Source organism: Strix aluco, chromosome 2 (assembly GCF_031877795.1).
Source record: "Strix aluco isolate bStrAlu1 chromosome 2, bStrAlu1.hap1, whole genome shotgun sequence".
NCBI lineage: Eukaryota > Metazoa > Chordata > Aves > Strigiformes > Strigidae > Strix > Strix aluco.
In genome coordinates this window covers 73,791,825-73,813,985 of record NC_133932.1, presented here as the reverse complement: position 1 = coordinate 73,813,985, position 22,161 = coordinate 73,791,825, and the positions used below count along the sequence as shown (strand labels likewise).

Here is a 22,161-nt window from a genome sequence, read left to right as displayed (position 1 = left end):
CTCTGATGTTCCAGGGGCTTAGGTAAGTAAAGAACTCGTGACTGCCGGTCACGAGTGGTGTCCCCCAGGGCTCGGTTTTGGGGCCACTCCTGTTTAACATCTTTACTGATGATCTAGACGAGGGGATCAAATGCACCGACAGTAAGTTTGCAGACGACACCAAGTTGGGTGGGAGTGTTGATCGGCTCGAGGGTAGGGAGGCTCTGCAGAGGGATCTGGACAGGCTGGAGCGATGGGCTAAGGCCAACTGTAGGAGTTTCAATAAGGCCAAATGCTGGGTGCTGCACTTGGGCCACAACAACCCCCAGCAGCGCTACAGGCTTGGGGAGGAGTGGCTGGAGAGCTGCCAGTCAGAGAGGGACCTGGGGGTGTTGATTGACAGCCGGCTGAACATGAGCCAGCAGTGTGCCCAGGTGGCCAAGAAGGCCAATGGTGTCCTGGCTTGTATCAGAAAGAGCGTGGCCAGCAGGGACAGGGAAGTGATCTTACCCCTGTACTCGGCACTGGTGAGGCTGCACCTTGATGACTGTGTTCAGTTTTGGGCCCCTCACTACAAAAAGGACATTGAATTACTCGAGCATGTCCAAAGAAGGGCAACGAAGCTGGTGAAGGGTCTGGAGCACAGGTCATATGAGGAGCGGCTGAGGGAACTGGGGGTATTTAGTCTGGAGAAGAGGAGGCTGAGGGGAGACCTCATTGCCCTCTACAACTACCTGAAAGGAGGTTGCAGAGAGCTGGGGACGAGTCTCTTTAACCAAGTAACAAGCGATAGGACAAGAGGTAATGGCCTCAAGTTTCACCAGGGAAGGTTTAGACTGGATATTAGGAAGCATTTCTTTACAGAACGGGTTGTTAGGCGTTGGAATGGGCTGCCCAGGGAGGTGGTGGAGTCCCCATCCCTGGAGGTGTTTAAGAGTCAGGTCAACATAGTGCTTAGGGATATCGTGTAGTTGGGAACTGTCAGTGTTAGGTCAATGGTTGGACTGGATGATCTTCAAGGTCTTTCCAACCTAGACAATTCTGTGACAATTCTGTAACTTGCATTCATGTTTTTATTTCATTCTGAAGCTCTGAGTACCTGAGCTGTACAATAACTCACAGTGATTTGTAATTGTATGTATTGTGTAATACTAATGCATACTACAGAAGGTAGAAATGTTCAGATTGTTACAGCATGGCTACTTCATTTATCAGTGCTTGTTTCTTTTGTTTAGATGTGTCCCAAGCACGGTACAGATTTCTTAGAATACAAATGCCGCTACTGCTGTTCAGTTGCTGTTTTCTGTTCTGGGACAACACATTTTAGCAATGCTTGCCATGATGATTTCCAAAGAACGACAAGCATCCCTAAAGAAGAACCCCCACACTGTCCAGCAAGTAGTATTTTTATAAAGCATTTCTGAAGTCTGAGATTAGTAATTAGTTCTAATTGATATTCTTACCTTTTCTTGCTGATGATTTCTAGGAAAACCACAGGGTCAGTTATACAAATTTTAAAGTCAGTACCTTGGATAATATTAGAATGGGTTTGTTCTATGCATGCATTTCATTTTTTGCTTTTCTGGCAATAATACAGGCAATGTCATCACCCTGATCCTTTAAACTTTAGATACTTTGATCCAGAAAGGCATTCCAATTTATCTACATCAATTCAGACTCCAGATGAGATTCCTGATAGAACCTCAGAATTATTTCTTACTGCAGGGTGTAACTCTTGTTCATCTTTATGGATTTTGCTTTTAGACTGTGCTAATTTCTCCCCCAGTATTAACGAGATGAAACTTATTTTGTGATTCTCCCTATAAGCTTTTTGCCTTTTTTGCTTTGAACTAGATTTGAAATTACACGGCAGTTTGATTATTTTTCCCCCTTCAAATACCAATTCAACATTTCAAAATTGCCAGTTAAAAGCCAGTGAATAGGAATAATAGCAAGTTTTTATCTATTTCCCCCAAACTGCAAGGTCTACTGTCTCTTTTCTCTACTTTCTTTCTCCACTTCTTCATGAACATCTTAAAATAAACTTAAAATTTTATACTACAATGCAAAATGGAAGGCTTGCTCTCAAGCCAAGTGCCTACTTAAAAAAAACAATAATAATCTTTACATGGTATGTAAATAAGCTAAGAAATCTCCACCTACAGAACTCCTGTTTGCAAAGATCTAAATGTAATTAAGAAAATGGGTGTATTTATTGCAGTAAAAAATATAATAGGCTGATGTTTTGTAATCAGAGTAAGTCCTCTGGAAATTCAAAGATCAGGTTAATGTTTTAACATTTTGACTCCAGCTTTTCCTCTTTCTTGAACACTATTTTTAATGGATTATGATTACCTAATAATAAAGGCTAGTTTTATATGTCAAAACCTTTTTTTTACTTGACCAAAGAAATAAGACACTTTATTCATACACAGACACTCTGTTGATCCACATCAGCTCTTACTGCTACCTGCAAGTCTTGTCTTCTATTCATCCTTAGACATTGTGCCTGAAATTCTCTCTGCGTACCTCCTTAATTAATTTGACTTTTTAAGAAAAACTTTTGTGTCTGGACAACATATTCTTACTTTTTGGATCATTTCCAGCCTTCACTGGTTCCCTCAGTACAAATCAGGATTTCCTTAAAACTAAGCAGATTCACAGACTTCTTCCTTACTTCTCCTATTTTCCTGTCACTACTGTTCTTCCACGAGAATGCCTTTGCTTAGAGGATGCATGCATTCTCCTGTCCCCTGTCTTATATTCTAGATAGATACTTTAATAACAGCTGGGTGCAGTTTCATCCACTGATCCGTGCAGTCCATCTATCTAAGTCACCACATAAAAGAAAAATCTCAAAAGAAAACCTGATCTGTAATGCCTATGTTTTTACAGTGTAGTAGCAAGATTCTCTTTTTACACTGACCTGTGAAATACAGCATTTCTTATTCAACATTTTAAACGTAAATGTGCAAAACAGTAACCAAAAGAAATACACACCATCTAAACTGTATGCTGATTATCATGCCACATACAAATATGCGTGATTAACAATTAATTTCTAGTTCTAACTAGAACTGGGGCAAAATACAAAATAAAACAAGCTAAAACAGCATACTGCATCTACAAGGCTTTTTTATGTGTAAAAATGTAAACCTTCAGTTTAAGTAAATATAAAAATACACCTTCAGTACACCGTGTACTGAGGAGTCATTGAGAAGAATAACAATTTTGCCGGTTACTTACTAATTCTAGATTCCACAGCCTTGCATAGTTTTGAGAGAACAGAGACAATGTGGAATCAATACTTTTTAAATACATCTCTGTAAGTAACATTTAGATCTCAAAGTGAGGTATTAGACAATGTCTCAAGAGTCTGCTGTAATTCATATATGCCTTTGTTTCTCTTAACTTTCCTAACCAGGATCACCTAAAATACATACTTTACTAAAACCCTTTTAAGAGAAATCTGTATGGATGTGAAGACAAACTTTTGATTTTCTATTTGTAAATCAGAATATATGACATTACACAGAAGCCAAATCAGTTAAAACTGAAGTATTTCATATATACCAATTTTGTATTTGAATTATTAGAGGAAAAATAATGCACTTTCAGTATATGCTATTTTTTGTATACAAAAAATAATTCTGCTTTTTAACAGTTTATATGGTGGCTTAAGAAAAGTGGTTATTACATTTTACCTATTTAGTATATTTCAAATAAGGGAGCTCCTAATGTTTACACTAACTGTAAAAGATAGGAATAAACTTCCTTCCAATTAGCCTTTCATATAACATTTCCCAATTCTTTTTATAGTAATTTTTTATATGAACACTACCACAAAAAGCACTGAAGAAACAGGTAGGCCAAAAATTGGTTCTGTGTGATCAGCCCAACAGCAGTTCTGTTTGATACCAGTATTAACATAACAAGAACTGAGGCCTCAACCTTTCTCCCCTCAAAGTTAACGTATAAATTACCTAACAGAGTAAAATCAGAAACTAAGTTTCGTGCTTTTCAAGAGTTATCTCTTACCAAAAAAAAAAAATAACAGGCAGACTTTAAAAACAGGTTTTATTTAGCAATTAACAAAAAATATATTGAACTGCATATTTGGAAATTAATCTTACACTACTGAAACAGCTTACGAGACATTTTTTGAAAGGTAAACTGATAGATAAGTGTAAAAGCCTAGCCCTGTTGCACTTCATGGTTTAACTGTAATGAGCACAGGAGGTCATGACAGTTTTTAAGTAATTGATTTGTATTTTACTGATATATAGGTCATTATTAATTCATTAGCACCTCAATCAGAAGTTTAGGTTCTATTTTACACAAAAAACCATGGGATCAATGCAATCTCCTAAAACCAAAGTGCTACTGAGGCTGTGTGGGGCTCAATACTAAAACCAGTGTAAACAAATTAAAATCGTACAAAGTTTATAAATTACTGAATTCTATAGCATATGGAATATCCACAAAACTATTCCACAAAAACATGAATGTGATTTTAAATTGATAAATAAACAATATGTTAAATAGTAGAATCTCCATAAAATAGTAAATTATTGTCTCCATTTTGAACAATGAAGGCAAGCACTATTAATAGCTAGGAATTCTCTTGGGTAAAATATCAGATCTCTCCAGAGACCTGCTGGTGAAGTAAAAGGCTTACATTATTTATCTTGTGGTGGTTTTTTCCTCCTCCAACACAGCTTAGCATCCTCTTGCTTCCGCAACAGTATAATTAAAAGCCTTCCTCTGATTTCAACAATACAGTGTAACTCTTTAGCCAGAGACAGCCTTAAACAGACATGAAAACACACAAAAAATTTAAGGCAACCTCATAATATCCAAGTCCAACCATGCCAACAAGAATGCTTTCGCTCCAAGCTTAAAAACTACTTTAAATTAAGTACTGACTTTCATTCTTTGCGACTCCTTCCTCCACTGACTGTGTCACCCACAGCTCAGATACGATTTTAAATTTTTTCCCAAATGTTCTCCTGAGTGCTTTCATCTGTTTTACCCTGGAATGATCTTCCCCTATAACAACATGGGAGACACCCTCTTCAAGGTGAGAGACCACTTTTGCACCATAAAAACGGAGCTCCAAAGCTCTAATTGATAGCCTTGTTCCATGGATTTTGGTTCTGGGCTCGTTAACAACATTGTAACAGTCCACATAAATAGTGTTTCCTCTGAATATACTGAGATGACAGCTGTTCCATGAGTAACGTTCTTCTAACTCTGCAATCATGTCCAAGGGCATCACCTTATTGTCTTTCATTCTCAAGAACACGTCCTTGAGTTGTACAACATCTGTGTCTGTCATGTAGCTGTCTCCATAACAATCATACTCGCGAGCAAAATGTTCTTTTGTGTCAGGACACATGTGAATCATAAAGGCTGGCTGCCAAGGCACCAGCATTTTGGTTTGAAAACACTGAAGGAGCCACTCTGCCCTCACCACATCATATTTGTTGGAAGCAATGATGTTTTTCACTCTGACATTCTCAGCTCCTACAATGACACAGTAAGTCTCCGGCCCTGGGTTCTGTACCACACTACCACCACATTCTGCTATTCTGCTTTCCAGTTCAGACTTTGAACATTTTCCCGTTCCTGTCATAACACAAAACTCCACATCTTCAAATACATTTGAAACCTTCTTTACACTAGAAAGATCAGGAGCTTTAAACTGCTCAGCTATTCCAATTATCTTCTTCACCTTTGATACAGTTTTCCTTTTTTTCTCTTGCGGCTCATCATACTCATCTACATGAAGGTGCTTAGATGCCAGCTTCCCTTCTGCTTTGCTTCTGAGATCTTCTAACATGTCTGAAGTCATGCACTCGTACCATTCTTTGTCCTCTCTTATCTTCTCAATTCGGGGGAATCTCAAAGTACAGTCAGTTTTGTACATATCACTGTTAACAATCTCGGCTGCCTTGATCTGAACTATGACAGAATTGCAAGGTTCAATGTACATTTCAGGTTTTTCAGTTCCACACAAAATGTTACAGGGAGGGTCCTTCCTATGGTAGGGCTTCCAGTGTTTAGCCAGTTTCAAACCTAGATCATACAATTCCTTCATAGTATAGCCAGAGCCAACACGACAAATAGAGTGGAAAACGGTAGGTTTTTCATTTGGAGGGGGTGTCTCTGCAACAGCACACAGAAAATGAGACATCATTCCACCACGTGAGCCCTTCCCCCAGTAACCACCAACAATTAAAAGGTCTAGTTCATCCATCAGCCCATTGACGTATTCTGGCTTGATTTTTAACCAGCCTTCTCCACGTTTGTCAGGCTTGTAGGTGGACTTGGGATCTTTCACCATAATCCCTTCCTCTCTGTTATCTATTGCTTCATTTAAAGCATCAATTACTTCTTTTCTTGTGCTGGCACTTTTTTTATGTACAACATGTATCCTGCCAGTTACTGGGGTAAATACACTACTTAAGATTTCATATCTTTTGCTTAGTACTTCGTGCCCCAACTTCTGATCATTAACCATCAATACATCGAACACACAGAAGCAAGTCTGCAGATCAGAGTCCTCCACCATTCTTTTTATGTCAAATCTGTTTCCTTTTTGCATAAAGGTTTGCGTCTCAGGATTGTAAGCCATCATTTCACCATCGAGAATGCAATTTTGTACATTGCTCTTAAATACATTATGAATAAATGGCGTTAATGAACCATCAAGCGGGGAAGCGCCAAACTGCTGAGTATAGTCAAAGCCATTTCGGGAAAAATATTTATACACATCTCCATCTTTGTGCATCTGCATACGTTCACCATCCAGCTTAGTTTCAATGTAGAATATCTGGTTATTCATTTGTTTCTCAATTTGCTGGACATCAGCAATAGCAGCAAGCATTGGTTTAAAGGCAGAAAACAACATGATAGAAACATCACTAAGTGAGACAGAGGGATCATGCAGTTGTCTGCACACTTTTTCCAAATCAGTTGTGACGTTGTGTAATTCAACAGCATCAGGGTGAAAAATGGAAAATATAGTCTGTTGACTAACACCAAGCTTTAGATCCTTTATAATCATCCTGATGAGCCACTTTTGTTCCAGTGCTGTGCTCTGGGTAATTAACTGAAGAAGACTTTTCTTTAACAGACCCTTGTTTTTAGCAGCATTATTATTAGCTATCACATCTAAGTGTTCATTGACTTGTTCTATTGTCAGTCTGCCTTGCTTTGGGCTCCTAGGTTTTAACACGAAGTATGCGATCATTGCAAAATCTCCAGCATCTCCACGTGAGCCAGAAGGGGTTCTGTAATTTAAAAGCTTTGCAGCATCTTTTCCATCTTTTGGTAAATTAAGCAGTTCAATATACAGCTTTGCAAGCATAGTTTCTTTAATTCCGTATGCCATCCTTTCTCTTTCCAACTGTGGAAGAATAAGTCGCATAGCTGGATAAAAAGAATCTGTGACATCTTTCTCTTTTTGATGAAGAGCATCATGGAATTTTCTCCAGGAATCCAGAAAATCCTTGAAGTACTTGGTTTTCTCCGGACGAGATTTACACGTCTGTATTCGCTCCAGAGTAGAACACAGATCTGCAAAAGGCACGTGAGAGGCCACAGTTTTTTTAGAAGAAGGCTGGGAAGCTGGTGTGGATGCCATCAAGAGTCCGTTTTTCACTAAGAACAAAAGAAGTTTATATTTGTAGAGAAAGAAAATGCCAGCACGTTATTCTGTCTCAAAAAAAAAAAAAACCCTCTAATTAGGATTTACTGATTTTCTTATTTTTCTAACCAGGATTTTACCGTTATCTTTACTTAAAGGTGACCAGGTGGTACCGCTGTACTTAGTTATGGTGAAACTCAGCTGCCGGGCTGCGACACTGACACAAGGCATCGCCGAGACGAGAGGGCTGCGGGGCAGGAGAAGGCACCGCTCCCCGCCGCCGCCCCCCTCCGCGGGGCACAGCCCGGCCCCGACACCGCCCCGCCCTCGGCCCGCTCCTGCCGCCCGGCAGCTCCCCGGCGGCGAAGGAGACCCGCCGGGCCCGCCGCGGGCGGCGCTGAGGGAGCGGGGTCCTACGCGGCCAGGTACCGCCCTCGGTGGGGGCCCAGCGGCCGGTGCTCCTCCCGCGGGCAGCCTCCGCGCCCTCCGGTCTACGGCGTTGCCATGGTCACGGGGCGGGAACAGGCAGCACCCAGGCAGCACCTTCCGCTCCGCACCGGCCGCCCCCTCCCCGGAGCGGACCAGCGGGAAGATGGGGGGGGGCGGGAAGACGGGCAGAAGGGAGGGTGGAAGCGCGGCCATCCCCAAAGGAGACTTACGCGGAGCCAGGGATACCCGCGGAGCCGGGGTCACGGCGGCCACCCTCCGCCCCGGAAGAGGAGGGGCGCCCCGTTGACACGGCGGTGTGTGCCCCTCCCCGGGCCTAGCGGTTCCAGCCGCGCGGGGAGGCCCCGGGTATGGCGGCGGCGGCGGCGGCGGCGGCCGCGCCTGCGCAGTCACCGCCGCGACGGGGAGGTGCCGGCGGAGCCCGGGGGGGCGGAAGGAGAGCGGGCGGCCCCTGACCCGGAAGCGGAAGCGGCGGCGGCGGCGGGCGTGACTTCCTACCTCGGAAGGAGCCGTGGTTGAAGTTGTGCGTTGGGGTCTGCGCTGGCCTGAGGCGCCGCCGGCGGCCCCGCCGCGGCCGCGCGGGAGGATGCGGCGGGTGGGTCTCGCCTGGCCTTGGGCCAGCCCCGCCCCGCCCCCCGGGAGGGAGCTGGGGGAGGAGGAGGAGGAGGAGGAGGTGGTGGGGGCCCGGCCCGGCCCGGCCCGGCCCCGAGGCCGCGGCAGGGGGGGCTGGGACGCGCCTGCGGGGGGCAAAAGCGGCGGGGGGCGGCCGGCAGGTCGGGATTTGATTTGGTGTTTGGGGTCTCGCCGTGAGTAGACGCGGGGGCTCCCTGGGCGGGAGCGGCTGGCAGGCGGGGTGCTGTCCCCTGGGCGCCTGGGACTCCGGCGCCGGCCTGTCGGGGCGTCTCTCCCGAGGACGCGGTGCCGTGACAGCGCCCTTAAAAGCTCCCTCAGGTGCCTTCCTGCGAAGCCCTGGGACGGCTTTTGCATCTTCGCCGCAAGATCTTGCTCGAGTGTTTCGTTTGTCTCCGCTGCCCTATGGAACGATTTCCGCCAATGGGGATGCGTGTTAAAGATAGGCCAGATGATGATAACTTTGATGTTGCTTAACGTGCCAAGTAAATGTATTGAAAAGGCTGAGCAGAACGTTTCTTTTTAGGTAAAAATGGAAACAATTTAACGTGTTTGGGAAGTAATGTGTTTTAGGAGCCCATGCTCACTAGAAAGCTGAGGTTCTAATATCGTATCTGTCCTTGCTTTGTTCTGTTTTTTTTACACAGTACCATCATAATTCAGAGTGTGTTTGTAAGGTTCGTTAAGATTTGTCAGTTGGGAGGGGGAGTATAGTAAGAGTTAAGGGGGAAACGCTTTCAGTTATGAAAATATGTACCAGTTGATGCACAGCTGTGGAAGTTTGCTGTTTGAAATAGTTAGGAGAGGTGGCTTGCTGATTTTAAAAGTCAGAGCTCTTAAATGTCTGACAATCAATTGGTCTTATGCTGCTTTTTCCTTGGCTAGGAGTAGGTACTTTGCTGGTTTAACTTTTTTTATTTTATTTTAATGAGTCTCTGTAATATTCTAGTACTAAAAAAAGGGTATTTCTCCTGTCCTTACTAAACTTTTAGGTTTTCTTCCAGGTTAGTCCCCCCTCTGAAACTAATTTTTGACAGTTCAGGACTTAATATTTCTACTTACAGAAGTGTTCTGTATAAATACAAATAAATGTAAAACGTGTGTAAATCTTGTCTGTCTCAGGAGGAGGTGAAGTCTAGGGAAAGGAAGTGCAGTAAAGAAACAATTCTTTAGATATTTCTCTGTGTTCTTAAGAAATACCTCATTTTGTCTTTTGAAACCATGAAATCTGAAGGATTGCAGTGAGTGTTAAAACTAACTTTTTTTTTTTTAAAAGCTCTTTAATGAGAAAGCAGCTGTTAAACACCTGAATGCTCTTCTTGACACTGACTTTAAGGCTGCTCATACATTCAAAGTTAGCTTTAAGGAGGCAATGTAAATCTATCATAACATTGTTATCATGCACTATGTATGTTTTATGCTGTGTGTTGTATGTATAGTCCAGGACATTTCAATGTGATTCTTGAGCTTCGTTATAAGATGTTGTTTTCAGGTTTATCAGATGTTTCAAACAAGAGCTGAGCTTGATAGGAGGAGCATGAACATGATATGTATGGTTTCATCCGTAAAGAAGATGTAACTTCTAAGGGTGTTGTCTGTGAGCACTTCTTAATTTTTTTTCAAGTAACAATATAAACGGTAATTATGTGTGTAATTCAAAGGCAATTGCACTCAAAGTTCATAAATGGAATTGTCTTTCAGGCAGAGATGAAGCCTGGGAAATCATCACATCCACAGGTAAATGTTGTATAATGTGATTAGTGGGTGAAAATAGCACTTTTTGATATTAAAAATGTAGACAAAGACAAAAAATACAACAGCGTTTGTAGCAAATACAAGAGTAATTTCAATTGCCTTTCAAAATGTATGAAAAATTATTGCCAGGTACTTTAAGTATGCACTTGAGTTTTTATGATCTTCAGTTGATAACTACATTAACCATGTAAGAATAACATTAGGGCACAGCAGAATATTATTAAAATGTCTTGATCATAAAGACTATTTTTCCTTCAGAATTTTTATTGTTATGAGTGATTTATATTTTCAGGAGTTACTTAATTATGGGATTTGTAGCTCATCTGATAGAGCATAGAGGTTTGCCATAATTCCTGAACTGTGGATTTAGCAGTAGAGATGTATGGATACAGATGTGTGTGTGCATATCTACATACGTATATATCCCTGTGGCATAAAGTTGAAACTCATCACTTCCAAATTTCATTTCTGCGAGACAATACAGTTCTGTGGCTGTGTAAACTGAACTGGTCTTTAACGGCCTTTAAGCCAGAGGCATAGTTGAATTGGGCTGCATTGCTGTTCTGTGTTAATGGTTTTCATGATTGAACTTTGTATTTAAATGTTGTCTGTCTTTTCTACTTGTCTCTTAACTTTACAAGCATCATCAAAAAAACAACTTGTAGGAACCACCAATTTTGACAAAGGCTAGCCTTTCTAATGCAGCATTATCAGAGGGACGGGAGGAAATGTGAAGCAGATAGATGCTGGAGGAAAGACCTCTGACCATATCAGTGATTAAGAAAACATCATCTGTGAGGAAAGAATAGAGGAACTGAGTTTATATAGCCTGGAGAAATTGAAAGTAGGTTACATATTTGGAGGTTAATAAACATTGAACTAGAAGTAAAGAATTTAAGTTTTTTGGTCTCCCTGTTAAGTGTTAGGAAGTATTTCTAGTAGTATGAGTAGTTAAGAACAAGAACAGCTTTTGTAGGAATTTCCATTAATATAAGAGTTACCTAAGAAAACATCTACCAGGTAAAACTGTATGGGTCTGCTCTTGACAACTGTGTACTTGTCACAGCCATTGACTTTCATGACAAGTTTAAAGAACAAAATATCTCCCTTATGCTTGTTTTTGTAGTCTCTAACTTAGTTTAAATATTCAGCGATTATAAAATACTGTTGCTGTGTAAAATGGGATGTGACTTCTTGTTATAGGAAAACCTTGTCATTGGCAAAGTTATGACAATTACTTTAAATATAGTGCAATATAATGTTCCTTCAGAAAAACAAGTGTGTTTTAGTGAAATAAGAATGATTTCCAAGGGGTTAATGTTTTATCCAGAGGATTTGAAAAGGAAATCTGTAGAGAAACCTTACTTCCCTGGATGAAACAGAAGACCTTCCACTGGCCAGCTTGCTGACTGCCCTTGGTTCCAGTGTCTTCATCTGTAATACATGGATGATATTTCATGCCACCTCTCTGTAGAGCTGTGATACTTCTAACAGTAGAAGGCAGTGTAACTGAGATAATCCTGTTAAAGAGTCAGCCATTTAAAAACCATAATTAACTAGTCATATTTGCAGGTGACAAATTGATTTAAAAGTTCTCTTTTAGAAGACGTAAAGGGGTGCATGCTTCTTGCTTTAACTGGGACATCAGACAGTTACAGAGCAAGTCCATAAGTGGTTCTTGTAGTCTAGGAGCAAAGTAGTCTTGTCTAGGAAGAGAAACGGGCTTGTCCAGGTGGCAGGTCCACTCTGTTTCTCAGGTTGACCAGCTTAGACATCAAAGTCTAAATATATTGTTCTCCCTTTCCTTCCCTGATTCTCCCAGTGTCCTGTTAGTCGCAAAAATTAGTCATACAGGAGAATCACAACATGTGCTTTTCATAATTCAACACAGAGTTTTTGCATCATAAAATGTTATATTGTAAACTGAAAGGTTTGTAACTTTCCATCCAGCACAACAGTAATGGGAAATGAAGACCAAAAAGAGATGTTTTTGGGGGGGCAGGGGGGGGATACTCTTCCAGTATGTTGAGCAGTCTCAAATCTCATCCACTTCAAAAAGTGTTTAGGAACACCTTATCACTCACTGAAAATTACTATATTAGCTTACCCTTTTTATTTTTGTCCTTTAAGTGGAAATTTGGTTCTGCTTGTATCATCTTCTACTGTTCAGGTCAAACAAGATAATGTTTGGAAGGTCTGATACTTGGGGCTCCATAGAAAGCATGGTTTGTAGCTCTGCTGAGAATGAGCTTGTACTGTCTTGGTTTAGACTCTCTTCTAAGCCTGTGTGCTTGTTTGAGAAGCCATCATCTTCCTTTCTAGTAATCTTTCAGTTTGTATTGGAAGGAGGTGGGGAAGAACCTAGGAGAAACTTTTATCTTAGTTCTCTAGTTAACAGATTTTGAAGTAAGATGTGAAGTAAGAAACATGGTCTGATTCAAGCCTGGAAATAGACGGAACTAGTGAAGTTTCACGTAGCTGTGAAAAAACTTTAATAGTCATATAGTTGTTCATCAGTGCAGAGTAGTCAGCTTTACTTAAATGTGTAGGTGAGTATGAAACATTTGTGGCTGTGTAGTTTACCCTTCCTGCTAGCTACCATACGTTGAGTTCTAGTTGTAGGATGCATTGGTCTTGCAACTTGAGTAGCAAAGTTTTTATATATACCTATATTTATCAGAAGTAATCACACAGCAGCAGTATCTCAGTAGTATAGCATTTTGATAAATATTATCTTACTGAAATTAAAATAGCAGCGCACAAATGAAACTAACATGGCTTTTAAAATAATCTGTGAGTATCACTCTTCAAATAGCAATCCTTAGTGTATATGGGATAGCTAGCTGCAAAACTTCATCACCTTAAGTAAGATTTTTATGGCTTCTTTGGGTTTTAATAGTTGTTTTTAATGATGGATCTCTTATGAATGTCTTGTTGAGAAAGCATTTTTGTAGTCTCATTTTGTAAGAAGGTCAGCAAAACTTTGAATAGCGTAGATAAGGAGAGTGGTTTTTGTTTTTACTGTGTCATTATCAATGTTCTTATAGTCAAAATGTAATGCAGGAAGTGTTTGTCAGCTTAATTAGGAAGTTTTCTTACAAATTGAAGTATTTGTTTTCTAATTACTGTGACTTCTTTACTAGAGAAATGGATCAGAAGAATTAAATTTTCATATAGACAATATTTGTGCATACTTGGATGTGGATATTGAACTCATAAATAATATAAGATAGCAAAGTTAGGATAACTCCTCTTTAGACTACTTCATTTTTTTCCATATTTGGAGTAGATATACTATATAAAAGTTTAATTTCATGTTGCCTTTGGTTAATCTGTGAATCTTAAGATGTAACAGATTTATTTCTGATTTATATCTAATTGTTGCATAAAATAGAGATGGCAGTTTTTCCTGTTCATGTTGGGTGCTATCATATTTGTGGAGTACAAAGGCTGTGACTGCAGAGGTCACCATTTATCACTCGATCCTACCAAATTGGCTTGTGCAGTTGCATCTCTCTCCAGTAGTATTAGGCCGTGCAGCTTGTTTTGGCGTGGGTCCTGTGACTTAATTGAATGCTTGGATGCATCTCTGCATGTCAGACTGCTTTGGAGTTAGTTCAGCTTCTGACTGCACTACATCATTTTAGGAGGTTACAACTTTGTGTCTAATACATGTAATTATTATCAACTCTATAAATTAGAGTGTTCTTAAACAAGTGAGCTTGTGTTGTCACTTCCAGGCAGTATGGTTACTCAGCTCAGTGGCAACTGAATGGTTACTGTAGTTCTCATGTAGGTTTGACAGATTTTGCCTATTTCCATATTACACTTGAACCCAGCAGTGTGAGAAATTCTTTGTATGAGGTGAGGCATAACTATCTCTTATGGCTGGAACGAAGATTTAATCCATTATTGTTAACATCACTCTCATTTTATGCTGTGTGTATGTTTTTGTCATCAGTCTGTTTTCATGTTTGGACTTTTCAGAAGTTGTGCTTTTCATTGATCAGAGAATAAGGTAGTTAGCTGACTGTTTTTGGTGGTCTTGTATGAGGACACAATCTTTCATTCAGTTAAAGATTTAATATGGATTACTGATCTGATAGTGGAAAACCATTATTATAAATCAGAACCAATCCAAATACAGCAAAACAGCTGTCATAAATATAACTATAATGTGATATCTTACTATAAAGGAGTGTCTGTCTTCTGACCAGTTTATATGTTGCTCTGTAATCACAGTTGATCAAGATTCTGAAAGACAGCCACTAAAAGATAGCAGACCCGATATGCATTGTGAGCCGCCGCTGGTTGCAGAGTGAAGTGCAGAGGCTTATTGAATGCTCCTCTTGCTCTTAATCAGTAGCAACTTAGAAATAAGGGCTATTTTTGTTTGTGTTCTCTGGATTCTAGAATTACTTACGTGAGAAGCTTTGACAAACTGGTGATAACAGTCTGTATGGTTGTTTTGTTGGTTGGTAGGGAAGACTGGGGGAAAGCATAAGTTATGGTCCCAGTCAACCAATTTTCTAGTGCTACTGATGGATCTTGCCTGCTGAAATAATGTAAATGGGATTTTGAAGAGTTCTAAAGCTTTTCACTTATGATTGCTTTTCTGCTTGTTTTGGAGTTGAGTGGTTTCCAAAAATTCAAAGGGAGTTTGCCACCCAGTTTGATATTTATGCTTTAATGTATTGACTTGCCATTACTCTTCTGCAAGTATGAATGCTTAAATCACTTCCTTTTTCTTTTGCCTATATTTATACATATGTTTGGGGTTTTTTTCAGGATTTACTTGGAGTAAAAGATCACTGACTTCTACAATGGAAAAGTCATGGATGCTTTGGACCTTTGTTAAAAGATGGCTACTAGCTTTGGCTTCCTGGTCTTGGAGTCTCTGCCGTATTTGTCTTTTACCCTTGATAGTAACTTTTCACTTGTACGGAGGCATTATACTACTTATATTAATATTTGTATCAATAGCAGGTATATTATATAAATTCCAGGATGTGCTGCTTTACTTTCCTGAACAGCCCTCTTCATCACGCCTTTATGTTCCTATGCCTACTGGTATACCACATGAAAATATCTTCATCAAAACCAAAGATGGAGTTCTTCTCAATCTTATTCTACTGAGATACACAGGAGACAATGCAGCGTATTCTCCAACCATCATTTACTTTCATGGGAATGCAGGCAACATTGGCCACAGGTTGCCAAATGCTTTGTTAATGCTGGTAAACCTGAAAGTAAACTTGATTCTTGTCGATTATAGAGGGTATGGAAAAAGTGAAGGAGAAGCAAGTGAAGAAGGTTTGTACTTAGATTCTGAGGCTGTGTTAGACTATGTGATGACTCGATCTGATCTTGATAAAACAAAAATTTTTCTTTTTGGCCGTTCCTTGGGGGGAGCAGTAGCTATTCACTTAGCTTCTGAAAATTCCCATAGGATTTCTGCCATCGTGGTGGAGAACACCTTTCTTAGCATCCCATACATGGCCAGCACTTTGTTTTCTTTCTTTCCAATGAGATACCTTCCTTTATGGTGCTACAAAAATAAATTTCTGTCCTACAGAAAAATCTCTCAGTGCAGAATGCCTTCTCTCTTCATCTCTGGGTTGTCTGACCAGTTAATCCCACCAGTTATGATGAAGCAACTTTATGAATTATCCCCAGCTCGGACTAAGAGATTGGCGATCTTTCCTGATGGAACTCATAATGACACTTGGCAGTGCCAGGGTTATTTCACTGCACTTGAACAGTTCATCAAAGAAGTAATAAAGAGTCACTCCCCTGAAGAAATGGCGAAAACATCATCTAACGTAACAATAATATAATTGATGCTCTTCTTTGGGGTGGGGTGGGGGGAGTACCTGCACTGTACCTTGATTTGTGAAAAGTGGTAAAAGAATGTCCATTTTTAAATGTATGTCATGTCTGTACTTGCCTAAAGAGTGAAATTAAACTTGGAAAGGTCTGATGCTTTATTAAGATGTTCCAGATAACTTTTACATTTGCAGCATTGTAAATGAACCATTTTATGTCTTTCTCATACTTTTTTGGTATCTCTGTCCATATATTCCATTTGTTTGAGATGTACAACGGATGCTATTAAAGGAACTTGCTACAAAAGTAGTACAGAATGTATTAGTTCAGAACAATGGGAGGCTCTTCAGTATTCACTGCTGTATGTATGAGCTTTTTGGAGTCATGGTTAGCACAATGATTTGTTGCTTCTCTTAAGAGTTTATTTAAAGTGTGCCATGCATGAGATTAGTGTTTTATTCCTTGAAATTTTATATTATGCAAGGTGGGAAGTCGTTAATGTGCTAAATAATTTAAAATAACATTAATGGTAGAGTATACTTGCAGGTATTCTGTCCTGGGTTATTACTGGTTTTTATGGTTATGCATACATATATTTCAAACTGCAACTGAAAAGACACTTTCCCTGTTTTCATTTTACTATTTGTATTATAATAGTGACCAGAAAGTGTTATGTGCCTAAACATCATGGCTTCAGGATTTCACCCAGGCAATTTTCATAGAAAACTGAAGTAACCTTTTAAAAAGAGCAGTGTGATCTAAGCTCATTTCTGCCCCAAGCTCTCCTCGCTAATGTACAGGCAAACTATTTGTTGATATTAGTCTGCTTGTGCGTTTGAGGTGGGATTTCCCAAGGCAGAGTGGGTGGTGTGATAGAAAGGAGTGTCATACAAGGTAAAAGTATGTATTTGTGTTAGATTTTTTTTTTTTAGGCTGCTGTAGTGAAACGTCAGTGCCCTTTATTTATACCTCCAAAAGAAACAAATCCAAATAATTACTAGTGATCACATGATTAGAGATTAATGTATACAGTTGTTACAGTAAGGATAATAAAAATGAGCAGTGCATTAAATTTAGTAGACCTAAGCTTACTTAGTTAGACCTAAGTTGGAAAGAGATGACATTTATTTTACCGCTTTTACCCATTTGCTTGCAAAGTCTTTTACAGTTCTGTTGTACCATGTGGAAGTAGCCTAAGCATCAGCAGAAGTGAGTTTTCTGTAACTTTTCTGGGATTTTTGAAGCTAGTATCACCGTTTCAGAGCCAGCAGTACTTAAATTGAGAGAGAGTGTGATTCTGACTGAATGTTGGGATTCTTTTGTTTGTTTTGTTTGTTTTTCGGAGTCCTTATCCTAGGTAGTCATATCAAAGTTGAATGCTGTTAGCTTAGCCCATATTGGAGTGTAGGGCTGTTCAAATCTCTTCTGCAGGTTTAATTTCCCATTTACTGCAGCTGATAGTTTGCCTCTTCAAAACACTTTTTATGGGAAGAACAAACTGTGGAAAATCTTCCACGCATTCTGTACATTTGCTCTTCGGATTGAAATTTTTAAATAAACTTTTCTGCCATGTTGTCCTGATTCAGAAAAGCATCTCGGCACACACTTAAAATCTGTTTCCTGAAGGACAGTGGTATTTTAAGCTTGTGCTTAAGTTCTCTGGTTGAATAAAACTGCTTTCGTGAACTGGTGCCTTAATGGTCATGCCTCCTAAAATTTATTACATGCAATTACAGGTCTTGTGTACACATGGGTAATAGTTGTCAGCAATTTATAGATAGGGTTGATACATCTTTACTTAAATGTGATTTTTTTAATTTATTTTTTTAATTTTTAAATAAACATATATATACCAGAAGTTGTTCCTTTCACTGGTAAGGCTCTTTTACCATACTATTAAGGTTTTCTTAGTTGACTGAAAAAACTATAGACCTTTTTGGATCTATAGACCTAAAATAATTATAGACAGATCATAGTTTTAAATCTGAGTGAAACCAAAACTATCTCCTCAGCCTTCCAGTGATGGTATTTTTTTGAAGGGCGGCGGGTGGAGAAGGTGTGTTTGTGAAGTTTGGCTGGGCAGGAGGGTGGGGGTGTTTATATAGCAGAAAAGAGTTAATAGACATGGCGTTCTCTTTCCCTGATGTATTCTAAAATGACAGTGTGAGCTGCTTGCATAGGTTGTTTCAGCTACTTCACGTTGCTTTAAAATTAAGGCGGGGGGAGTGAAGGAAAATAAGTGGGCAAATACTGCTTTTCTAAACATAAGATAAAGCCAAAAGAATAGATTACCTGTTGGAGACAGAATGAAGAGAAAGTAAATTGTTTCAGAAGTTGTCATAACTTGCCATTAAATGCCATTTTTTTTTTTTTTTTATAAAATGTTGATTTCTAAATTAACATCACTTTTTACGCTGCGTCCCCCCAGTCAAAGACAAAAAAACCCAAAATACCCCCCAGTATTATGTGGCACTTATATACAAATGAAGTGATCTCATTTAGGCACACAGTTGCTAAATCAAAAGTGTCATTAGATTATGGCAATCTGGAGCTGTTAAGAGTGAACTGTATCTAAGTGTTACTTTTGATTATCAAAGCCATATCTTTTCACTATACTGTCTGCAGGACATAAAGATGAAACTTTGTCTGATTTTGCAAGTATTGGGTATGAGAAGACAAAATTGTCATATTTGCTTCCTTTATACTTAATGTGGTTTCTTCCACATATGCATGTTTTTACTTCTCCCTTAATGGGCTGGGTGCATGTATTTCTGAATGAATGTCTGTTATCATGCTGTTTCTCATTGCATTGACTATGAAATTCACTGAAAGAAAATAGGAAGGAAATGACTTTTTTTTTATGCAAATATTCCACTGCTGTGCATACGATCTTTTAAGGGAGGGAGAGAAAGGGGAAGAAACTTGTTCTGACAAGTCAAGACTTGTTTTTATTTTTTGGTCTGTGTGGAAACCCACAGTTGTTGGCTGCTAAAAAGTGAACTGCAAGCAACATAGTAATAACTTTAAATTGCCAAAAGGTATATTATGATACTGATGCATTTGTTCCACTTAATACCATTATATGTTTTCCCTTAACAGTTCTCTGTTTATGTGTAGATGTTTCCCAAGTATTCGTCCTGTATATATAAATTTCTAGTTTGGGAAGAGGAAGTTGAATTATTTTCAAAGGTTTGTAAGAAAGCCTCTTGGTTTAAATATGCTCATTAAAGGAATAGTCTCTTTTATAAGAGGAACTTTAAGTTTATAAAAAAAAAAAAAAAAAGAATGGGGCAGGCAGTCAGGAATTGAACTGGAACAGCTGTAGCAGTAGAGTCCTTGTAAGGAAGTATCCAGTATAAAACCTTGTGTGTGCACACATGTGTGTGGTTTTAATTAGTGGAAATACTTGAGGCTTCCTGCTAACCCAAGTTTACATTCACAATATTTGTTTCTGAACTGTGAAATGCAGAGAGATAAGCTATGCTTTCATCTGAAGAAATGTTAACTAGTGTAGCTGCCCTCATGTCCATTTCTCAGGTAAAATTAGAAATAGAGCACAAATACATTTGGTAGGCTACGGACAATCTCAGTTGAAGGGCAGGTGGATTAACTATTTATAGAAAATATGCATATCAGCATCTCTAAGCTAATCATTTGCGTCACATTGGATGTTCATGGCGAAGAATGCAAGGCTGAATTGAGAGTCCAAGGTATGGTCTCTTCTGTTAGCAAGAAGATTTAGACATACCTCCATTTGTATTTCATAAATCAATTCTTGAGAAGTACATTTTTATTTTTGTTAACGACAGGTGATTTTGCTAGGGGCACTTCTGCCAAATATAAAATCAGTGCCTCTTGCACGTAGTGGGATCAGCCTGATGTATCCCATTAAGAATAATTTACAATGCCATCCTGCTTGTATAATTCAGAGTAGAACCCCGCAGAAGTGTAAATAGAGATAGCATATTGAAGTTCTAAATAACACTTGTGTTTTGAATTCAGAAACAGTCATTGAATATATGATGCAAGCTTTTTATTTGATTTTTCTTTAATATATAGTTAAAGCAAAAATGTCTTATAAAGTATTCTTAAGTTTTGTAGACAAAGCATAAATGTTACTGTATATGTGCTAATTGTGACAACGTTTTACATTCTCATTCTAGTCTGGTTTTTACAATAAAATTAATTTTACAAAAAACACTTTTCTATTTTTATGTACTGACATATGCAATAAATTGATACATTAAAAGTGCTGTTAATGTCTTGTTCTAGTTTGTGGCCTGTCTTCAGTATGTGTACAGGGGTATTTTTGTATGCGTGGTAACTGATCAACCTCAAGGTATCATTTTCAGTTACTTAAACCAGAGCACATGGAACAGACATCCTCATTGTTAGATGCGGCATTTGTGGAAAGGTATTATAGCAGGGGAAAAGTATAGTACCGATATCTATTTCTAAGCTTTGTCATGTATCCTCACTTCCAGGAAGTGTTAATAAGTAAAACTGATATGCAGTAGCTCTCCATCACTTTCTAACACATTCTGCATTTCAAAATTTGTTTTCTGGGAGACTGAGGGATGGTCTGAATATTATGTCACTTAAGAAATATTTTTAAGTGTTTCTGACTAGTTTTACCACCTGTTTCTGGTAATATTTTAAATGTCAATTTTAAATGCTATAATGCCACTCTAGCAGGGGTTCGGTTAATTCAGGTAGCTGCAACGGGGTACTCAGGCTGAAGCAATTTCTACTTTCTTACAGGGAAATGGATAACTAAGCTTATATCACCTCTGCTCCCATGCTGCATGGTTAATGTGAAATACCCAGAAAATAAGGATTTACTGCTCTTTTCTAAAGCTGCAAAATGTTTGTCCTCACCTGGATTACTGCAAGGCTTGTAGTTCAGTTTTAACCCAATAAATAGGAAACGGGTAGGGGGGTGGGTGGTACCTCTTAATTTTGAATGGAAAAAAGATACTTCTATTTCTTGAAAAGGAAGCAATAAAAGTAAAGCAGCAACTCATATTTAGGTATTTCATGTGAATACTGCCCTTCTTGAATGCAAAGCAGTTTGCTGTCTTGGGAACTATGTCACTAAACCTTACTTGTGCAGTGCTGCTCTGAAGAACACAGGTCTTGTATTTGCTTTTTCTTATCTGAAAGGATAATGATTGCAGCTGGGCTACAAATTGCAACATAAACTGTGTCCTGAAATGTCTCATGATGTTATATTCATTTGCTTAGTAGATATGTATAGGCCTTCATATCAGATGGAAAAAGGTAAAATACAGTATTTGAATTTATCTCAGAATTTGCAAGTACTGCTTAAATCATAGTAAACATTCATAAGGGCATATAAACATCTGAATTAAGTGCTAGAAATGAAACTTAAACCAAGGGCAGGGGATGTGCTGTCTATTAAAAAGATCAAGTATAGTAGGTAAGGTTTTGATAAAATACTGAACTATTGGCTAAACAAAAATTATTTGCTTCGAAGGTATTGAACGTGCCTGAGCTTTAAATCCTTTGTTGGACCCTATTCAGGGTCGTCTTTTACAGCGTTCTGTCTCTGTAAGTAGATAAGGAAGATACACTGAATGTTTTCTGGAAATGTTTTGACAACCTTAATGTGATTAATTTGTTATGCTTCGGCTTGGGTGGGGACAGAATAACTCTATGTCTTGAAAAAACAGCAATTTTGCTTTCTCTGAAAGGCAATACAGCGTAAGAGCAAACGTGGATTTAATGTATTACAGAACATGGTTTCATTCATAATAATTGAAGGTACATCTTTAATAATCTTCAGTAATGAGCTCAGTAATGCAAAACTGCAAGCTTGCTGGCATGAAATCTAAGTGTGCTCACATACCAAG

At 39.1% G+C, this 22,161-nt stretch overlaps 3 protein-coding genes across 8 annotated transcripts in view; 2 read left to right on the top strand and 1 right to left on the bottom strand.

Moving 5' to 3' along the window:
* Nucleotides 1-4,039: 4,039 nt before the first annotated feature.
* On the bottom strand, nucleotides 4,040-8,445 carry LIG4 (DNA ligase 4). The gene is made up of 2 exons (XM_074815324.1): nucleotides 8,290-8,445; nucleotides 4,040-7,644 (listed from the first exon to the last, which is right to left on the bottom strand). Exon 2 carries the CDS (start codon nucleotides 7,625-7,627, stop codon nucleotides 4,889-4,891), a length of 2,739 nt encoding a protein of 912 aa, XP_074671425.1. The 5' UTR covers nucleotides 7,628-7,644; nucleotides 8,290-8,445; the 3' UTR covers nucleotides 4,040-4,888.
* Nucleotides 8,422-20,542, top strand: ABHD13 (abhydrolase domain containing 13). 4 transcript variants are annotated; one of them, XM_074815325.1, is made up of 3 exons: nucleotides 8,576-8,672; nucleotides 10,409-10,444; nucleotides 15,251-20,542. In XM_074815325.1, the coding sequence occupies exon 3, from the start codon at nucleotides 15,286-15,288 to the stop codon at nucleotides 16,297-16,299; it is 1,014 nt and encodes a 337-aa protein (XP_074671426.1). In that variant the 5' UTR covers nucleotides 8,576-8,672; nucleotides 10,409-10,444; nucleotides 15,251-15,285; the 3' UTR covers nucleotides 16,300-20,542. The 4 variants fall into 4 exon arrangements, with proteins under 4 accessions (XP_074671428.1, XP_074671426.1, XP_074671429.1 ...); XM_074815328.1 differs by having other exon boundaries at nucleotides 8,592-8,672; nucleotides 10,413-10,444; XM_074815326.1 differs by lacking the exon at nucleotides 8,576-8,672 and adding an exon at nucleotides 8,826-9,233.
* The window catches only part of TNFSF13B (TNF superfamily member 13b), a 30,431-nt gene continuing 16,856 nt past the window's right edge, over nucleotides 8,587-22,161 (top strand). The window contains exons 1-2 of one of the 3 annotated variants that reach the window (XM_074815329.1): nucleotides 8,601-8,672; nucleotides 10,409-10,444. The gene's annotated coding sequence lies outside the window, so the exon portion shown is untranslated. Of the gene's footprint in view, nucleotides 8,673-10,408; nucleotides 10,445-22,161 lie in introns of all 3 variants that reach the window. The other 2 variants (XM_074815331.1, XM_074815332.1) reach the window with 2 other exon arrangements.

Coding starts and splice junctions, on each gene's coding strand:
- LIG4 (XM_074815324.1), bottom strand. CDS start 7,627: ATGGCATCCACACCAGCTTCCCAGCCTTCTTCTAAAAAAACTGTGGCC.
- ABHD13 (XM_074815327.1), top strand. CDS start 15,286: ATGGAAAAGTCATGGATGCTTTGGACCTTTGTTAAAAGATGGCTACTA.